We start from the raw sequence: 7922 nt of genomic DNA, 5'->3' as shown, positions 1-7922 counted from the left end.
CAAACAAGTCCTTTGCAAATAAATACAGAGCTCAGGACTGCTGCTGAACTGTTCACTACCTGTTGGAAGGGAGCTGTGGAAACCCTATGCTAGGGGCTGAAACTAAGCCCCTGCAGACACCTCTACTGTCTGTAATTTAAGTCCCTGCTTTTAAAATTAGCCAGCCCTCTTGTGTGCATGAATTACATAAAATAAAATTAGATAAACATTAAAACCATAGACCCTTGGGTTTGGGAAGCAGGAAGGGACCCCTAAAGATTTAGTTCCACCTCTTCCTTTTACAGAATGGGAGGCAATTGAGGCCAAGAAAGGTGAAAGGACTGGGCCCCATGTGGTCCCAGAACCAGTCTGTGGCTGTCAGAACCAAGCAGGCCTAGACCTCAGGTCTCCTGGCTCCCTCCAGACAGAAACATGGAATCTGAGGTGTAGAATTCAAAGGGACCTCGGATTAGTGGATCCAACCCCTCATATACAGATGCAAAAACTGAGTCCAGAGAGGATAAATCAGTGACTTCTCCCAAGGCAATTTAAACCCAAGTCTTCTGGCTTGCCAACCAGTATTCCTTTATACTATGCCAGCATTTCCAAGGCTGTGCTTTTAGGATCTGAAAAAATAAATCCTGTGCGTTTAGGACCTTGAAAAAAGGAAATTTGGCTTTGCAGTCAAGAATTTTGAAATTGAAAATGATCTGATTTAAATACCCGTATCCTACTTCTAAGTGACAACCAGTAAAACATTGTAGAGGCTTAGAGTATGTTTGATGTTAGTATTTTTTTCTTAATTCCTTCTATCTAGCTAAGAATTAATTTATGTTGCTTCACTGATCTCCCTTCAATCTGGAACTCTACTTTTTCTAGACTTTGTCCTCAGACCATTAAATGAATGCAGTGACCCAGGCTGGTGACCCAAGGACCAGAGCATGCCAAAAATGTCCGTGGGGTTTTCTTGGCAAAGATACTGGAGTGGTTTGCCATTTGCTTCTCCAGTGAATTTAGGTAAACAGGGGTAAAGTGATTTGCCCAGGGTCACATAGCTAGTAAGTGTCTGAGGCCAGGTTTGAACTTAGTTCTTCCTAACTCCGTGCCCAGCTATCTATCCACTGAGCTATCTAGCTACCTAATTAATGTATAAAGTAACAACTTTCCACTGATATTATTGCAATCCATAGCACTAAATTTCAGCTACTCCTACTTCTGGAGTTAACCTAGAAATTTGCATTAGAGAGTATCAGAAATTTCCATTTTGTAAGGCACCATATAAGTTTTTACTTTATTAGATAACTAAATAACTGGTCCTTAAAAATAAAAATTTATTTATTTTAGCTAGTTTACTTGAATGTAGACCAAACATGTCTGGTTTATACCAAATTCTAAAATGTGTTTTTGCTTTCACAGAGAAGTTTCAATTTAAGTCATGGATGAAACAGGTCAGTGATTACTTCTTCTTTTTAGAGCTTTTTACATCTCACAAGTTTCCTGCTAAGAAATTATGTCAGTTGTGGTAACAGATGTAAAGAGAAGGGAATTTCCAACTCATCACCAGAATCTTCAAAAATAATATTTGTCAAATAAAATGTCAATTAGTGTAAACTAAGCAACTGATTATAATTGTCAAGAGTAATGAATAAAGGCATAGGGGCTGCTGCTTTGACCCCTCAAACTATTATCACTCTGTTATGTTAATGAACAACCTAGTCACTCTTTCTCTTTAAGGATTCTTTATTATATTCTGGCTATTTTTAATATTCAAAGTGTATTTCAATAGAACAACGTCATAAAACCATTTTAAAATTGTTTTATCATTAGTTTCTGCACATTCAGCAAGCTTTTTTTTTTTTTAAATAAGTCTTGGGGGCAGCTAGGTGGCACAGTGAATAGAGTGCCTGCCCTGGAGTCAGGAAGAAGTGAGTTCAAAACCAGCCTCAGACACTTAACACTTACTAGCTGTGTGACATTGGGCAAGTAACTTAACCCCAATTGCCCTGCCTTCCCCCCTCCAAAAAGCAAAAAGAAAGAAAGAAAGAAGTCTTTTGGTATTTTATTTTTCCCCAATTACATGGAAAAACACTTTTTAACATTACTTTTTAAAACTTTGAATTCCAAATGCTCTTCTTTCCTCTCTTCCCACACCCTTTATTAAGAAGGCAAGCAATTCTATATAGGTTATACATGTGTAGTCATGCAAAATATATTTCATGTTGTGAAAGAAAATATAGACAAAAAAACCTCAATAAAGAAAATTTTTTAAAATATGCTTTGTTCAGACACCATTAGTTCTTTGTCTGGGGATGTATAACAATTTTCATCACAAATCCTTCAGAGTTGTCTTGTATCATTGTGTTGCTTGAGAATAGCTAAGTCATTCACAGTTGATCATCTTAGAATATTACCATTACTTTATACACAGTACATTTTACTTTGCTTTTTTTTTCTTTTTGGAGGGGAGAAGGCAGGGCAATTGGGGTTAAGTGACTTGCCCAAGGTCACATGGCTAGTAAGTGTTAAGTGTCTGAGGTCACATTTGAACTCAGGACCTCCTGACTCCAGGACTGGTGTTCTACTCACTGAATGACCTAGCTGCCCCTTTGCTTTTTTTTTTTAAGATCATTTTTTGATCCTCTGTTGATCTCATTGACTTGGAATGCACTGTATTGCAGGTATCTTTGGTCCACTCTGTAGGCTAAATGTATAGTAGCTTGGCTTTAGCAATCACATAAAATTGATGAATAAAATCCATCAGTGTTGAGAATTAAATACTCATCTTCAAAGAGCTATGCATAAGTCACCCCCCAACTCTTATCAGGGTCCAGATGTTATCAGTCTCAGATTTGTTATCAAAGTCCCAATGTGAACCTCTGGCAGGGTGACATAATCAAAAGTTCCAAATAGTATCTTTATCCTTATACAAGACTAAGTTGACCAGGCTCTTCTGATCAACCATCTGGACATTTATCATACAAGGCAAGACACTACTTAGTAATAGTTGGCATCTACAGAAGAAATGAAAAATTAACATGTTCATTAAGGTCCTTATGGGCTTCTTACTTGTTTACTCTGAATAAAACATTCTACCTTTCAAGCCTGACAATTAGTGCCCTTAAGCAAATGAAAATGTGTTTCAATGTGGCAAAAGAAAAAAAATCTTAATGCTCACTTATTTTGCATTTCAAGCATGGCTCTCCACTAATCCCCCACATTCCTATATGAACATCTCTATTTAAAGCATTGTATATTCATTAAAAAAAAAACCACAGTACTGAGATGACCTAAGTTTGTTAGTCCAATAAAATAAATCAGTAGGAAAGGTCTTCCCTTGTCATCCTACAAAAAAATACAATCTTTTGTTAACCTATTGCTGCTTTCTTAATAGTTTTCTTATGCTGTCTTTTTTTTTAAAGCACAACAAGAAATATGATTTGTCAGAGTATCATCACAGACTACATAATTTTCTGGAAAGGAAGAGAATAATTGATAAACACAATGCTGGGAACCACTCATACAAAAGTAATGTAGCAAAATTATCCTTAATACTTCTCTGGAAACTGGGGATGGTAAAATAATGTTAGAAAATAGCAGGAGAGTATAAGCCAAGGATGTTAATCAGTTAACCAGGAAACAGTTTCATGCCTTTATACGAATCATTAAATAATCAATCAACAAGTATTTTATTAAGAACCTACTATGTGCCAGACACAGGGGATATGATACAATGGGGGAAGGAGCTTCGTTTTTGTGGGTGAAATGATAGGGTGTTACTATAATATGAAACTGAGATGTAACTAGGAATTTTTATGCATGAAGCAAATTCACTTTTCAGAGGATTGCAGAGTTAGCTGAACCAAGTAATTGTGATTGCCTCTGATTGATGCCTCCAAGATACGGCCTGGCCTGTCCCCCTAGAGAGCATGAATGGGAGGAAGATAAGTCCTAGAAAAAGGTATCACAGTGACAGACCTCCTTAGAGGCAAGAGGCGTGCAGGTTTATGGGCAGTTGCTGCACATGGCAGTCTAATGGGCCATAGACTAGGAGGTGAGGGTAGGGTCAGTAGTCATGGGTGGGGGGTGGAGGAAGCATAGTAGGTGTTTACCATATGCTGGGCATTGTACTCCCTGCTAGTGATACAAAGACAAATGGAAAAACAGCCCCTGCCTTGAGGAAGCTTATGTTTTAGTGATGGTATGTAACATTTACTAATAAGCAGGGGGAACAAACAACAAAGGCTTCTGGAAAAGCTAATTTGATTTGGGTCTTGAAGCAAGCTAAAGATTCTAAGAAAGGACTGGGTACATTTCAGGCATGAGTAGTAACCTGTGAAAAGGTAAAGAAGGAAGAGATGGAATGCTCAGCTCAGAAAACAGGAAGTGGGACATTTAGCCTGGTGGCATGAATGATTGCAATGTTGACTGAGTGAAAGGGACCCCATCAAGTGTCTAGAAGAGTGAGCTGATGGATTGAAGGGCCTGAGATACCAAGGAGAAGATTTTGTATTTCATCCTAAAAACAACAGGATGACCCTGAAAAGTCTTGAGCAAGTGAATGACATGTTCAGACCTGTGCTTTAGGAAGATTATTTTGGCATCTGTGTGGAGGTTGGCCTGGACAGGAAAAAAACCAGAAATCCAATTAGGAGTCTATTTGAAATGCCAAGGAAAGAGATGATGAAGACCTTGGATGTGGAGAGGCAACAAATGTGAGAAGTTTGTAGAGGTTGAACTGGCAGCTGGTTGGTGCAGTGGATAGGGCCAGGAAGAGTTGAGTACAGATCTGTCCTCAGATACTTACTAGCAGTGTGTCCCTGAGTAAATCCTTGAACCTCAGTTTCCTCATCTATAAAGTGGGAATAATAATCACACCTATCTCCCAAGGTTGCTATGAGGATCAAATGAGATAATAATAATGGCTTAACAATTGAAAAGCACTTAGGACAGTGCCTGGCACAGAGTAAGCCCTATATAAATGTTAACTACTATTATTCATTGACAAAACTTGGTGACTGATTATATAGAAGGGAGAGTGCAGAGTCAAGGGTGATTCTGAGATTAGAAAACTGATTGTCTATGGAGAAATTTGGAGGAAAGTCATGTTTAGGTGGGGAAGACACTGAATTCCAGTCCAGACATTTTTAGTTATAGAAGGACATCCAGGTAGAAAAAAAATGTCCATCATGGAGTTAATGATAGACAGAGAGAGCTCAAAAGAGACTAGTACTGAACATAAAGATAAGGGAATGATCTAGATAGACATGATGACTGAGCTGAGAGAAAGTGATGAGAGGATCCATAGAAAGCCTTGTGGGAAACCCAGAGTCAAGGAAGTAGGGCATGAGTGGTGAATCCAGCAAAGGAGACTGAAAAGAAGATCATGGGAGAGCAATATCTGGACAGCTAAGTGAGGAGATGAGAAGAGAGTAGTGAACAAGATCAAAAACTGCCAAGAGATCCAGAATGATGAGGAATGGAAAAGGCAATTTGATTTGGTCAATGAGATCACAAATAGCCTTGGACAGAACAATTTCCCAGTGGTGGCTCCTAAAGGCAACTTAAAAGAAGGGGATGAAAGGTTAGGAAGTGGAGGCAGCGATATGAGCAGCTTTTTCTGGGAGCTTGGCTGTGAAATGACACACTGATATGGGACTATGTATAGCTTGAGAGAGTGGCTAGTCGAGTGTGGGTTATGTACCTATGGGGAGACCCCAGCAGGCCTCTAGGCTGCAGGCAAATAGCCAGAAGATGAGGAGGGATTGAAGAGGAGAGAAAGGGCACCAGGAGCACAATTAGAGGGAAAAAAGTTACATCTTCTTAGAGGCTGGAGCAAAGGAAGAATGGTGGATGACACAGAGAGGTTTTCTGAGATGTAGAATAGGGGAGAAGAGGGAATTCCTGATGAAAGGCATTTATTTATAAAGTGTTAACAGGAGGTCCTGTTCTGAAAGGAGTTGGAGAGGGTGGGATAGAAGGGTTAAGAAGAGAAGCTTTATAATGGCCTCTATGGAATGTTACTGGGGGGTGGCTAGGTGGCACAATGAATGGAGCACTGGCCCTGGAGTCAGGAGGACCTGAGTTCAAATGTGGCCTCAGACACTTAACCCAAAAAACTAGCTCTGTGACCTTGGGCAAGTCACAACCCCAATTGCCCTACCTTCCCCCCTCCAAAAAGCAACAACCAAAAAAAAAGGAATGTTACTGGGTCAATCAGAGAAGATTGACCCAGCAGCAGTGAGGCCCCAGTGAAATTTAAATAACACACACTTGGAGTGGATTTAGTCAGTAGACTTATAGGACTTCTTCCAGCAGTGCTCAGCAGAGCATGATGAAGAAAAGAGAAAGCAGGTGATGGCAGAACTGCAGGGAAGGGCCTTAGCAAAGCCTGAGAAATGATAGGAGAAAGAGACAGGGGAGTCAGGACAGAGGGCAGTGCATAGCTGACCAGCCCTTTGGGTCCCCATTTCTTTGCACTGTACTTGGCACAGAGGAATGTAATGTGCTTAATAAATGTGTGTTGACTGATGTGCTCTATGGTCAAGACTGCAAAAGGATGGAAGTGAAGCCAAAACAAGTAGAACCTGAAAGACCAAAGATTGGGATGAGGAATAAAAGAAAGGTTTACCAGGAATGAAGTAGAATGTCAGGAGCTTGTGGTCAAAGGAGAGGAAATTCAGGATTCTGGGTAATGGAGGATGAACACAAATGGACAATGGTGAAATCAAGTGTATGTATGATCAAAACCATATGTGACTGAGAAGGAAAGAAAGTAGATCATGGGAGTTAATGAACTAGGAGTTTGAGAGGACATCAGTTGATACATAATAAAACTGTGATAATTATCTTGTATTGACTTTATATTTATTTATATGCATATACATTGTTTCTCCTTGCAGTGGAAACTACTAAAATTCTACTACTACTCTAGTTCTTACTATAAGGAGAAACAATGTATACATTGCTATGTATAATCTAAACTGATTTCCCTTTAAAGTGGCAGAGTGGTCATCCTTGGGATTTAGGTGGTTTGGTGGCTTTTGAATTATTGGTTTGCCTTCCTTGGCCCCTGAAGCATAAAGCCCCAGAGTATGGGGAACTGCCACCTTGGGGTTTATAGCAAAATTCCCATGCTCTCCAGGAACACCTTCCTAAGTGTTGCTAACTACTATGGTGAATGTGTAAGTAGGGCATTTTATTTGAATTTAATTAAGAATTATATCCTTTTTAATTTTATTTAATCTATTAAAACTTTTTTATTATTATTTTATGGTCCACAAGCATATTATTATATTTTAATCTCAAACTTAAATGACTACACTGGCCTAAACTAGATGTGGCCCCAAATATTTGGTAATAGTTGGAGGAGAAGGACGGAGTATTTTGTAATGATTTTTTTTTAATTGAATTCATTGTTGAAGTATTAGAAGAGTGATATGCAAAAAAGCGGGGACTTGAATGATCAGATAACCAGATACAGGATCCTGGTGTAGTTAGTTTTAGTAAAATTATATTGGGACAGCTGGGACTGGGAGAGTAAAGGGGTTTCTACTCTGCTCAAATTTAAGATGTCCCTAAACAGTCAGTCCACGTGTTCTTGTCCACTCTGTTGGAATGTGTTCCCTAGAGTAAGAGCCAAGATTCTCTAGAGGAGGTTCAGACTATTGTAAACTGCAAGCCGGAAGGGGTACCAGAGACCATATGCCTGAGTTACTAGGTCTTGGAAAGTGGGGTTAGAGATGTCAGCTATATTAGGGGATACTAGCAAGACCTACAACCAAGTTACTCTTATGCAAATTAAAGGAATTCAGTACATGTGTAATACAGAAAATTGAAAGGGTTCAAAAGTTCAGAAAAAGACTAAACAAATAAGCAAAGGTCGTGTGAATGAAGCATTTTATTACTCCTCTGCTACTTATTTAATTTTTTTTGAAACTTCCTTT

At 39.1% G+C, this 7922-nt stretch overlaps 1 protein-coding gene across 3 annotated transcripts in view; it reads left to right on the top strand.

Moving 5' to 3' along the window:
• Positions 1–7922, top strand: part of CTSH (cathepsin H) — a 103606-nt gene that overhangs the window by 66131 nt on the left and 29553 nt on the right. The window contains exons 1-3 of one of the 3 annotated variants that reach the window (XM_069098665.1): positions 862–996; positions 1396–1427; positions 3399–3504. In XM_069098665.1, coding sequence (XP_068954766.1) covers positions 921–996; positions 1396–1427; positions 3399–3504 — 214 coding nt within the window. In that variant the 5' untranslated portion in view covers positions 862–920. Of the gene's footprint in view, positions 1–861; positions 997–1393; positions 1428–3398; positions 3505–7922 lie in introns of those variants that run through there. The other 2 variants (XM_069098663.1, XM_069098664.1) reach the window with 2 other exon arrangements.

The sequence above is a fragment of the Petaurus breviceps genome, unplaced genomic scaffold (assembly GCF_028583685.1).
Source record: "Petaurus breviceps papuanus isolate PSGF00001 unplaced genomic scaffold, PetGlider_PUasm1.0 37, whole genome shotgun sequence".
NCBI lineage: Eukaryota > Metazoa > Chordata > Mammalia > Diprotodontia > Petauridae > Petaurus > Petaurus breviceps.
Note: the sequence above shows the minus strand (reverse complement) of the source record. Positions and strands in the feature narration are given on the sequence as shown.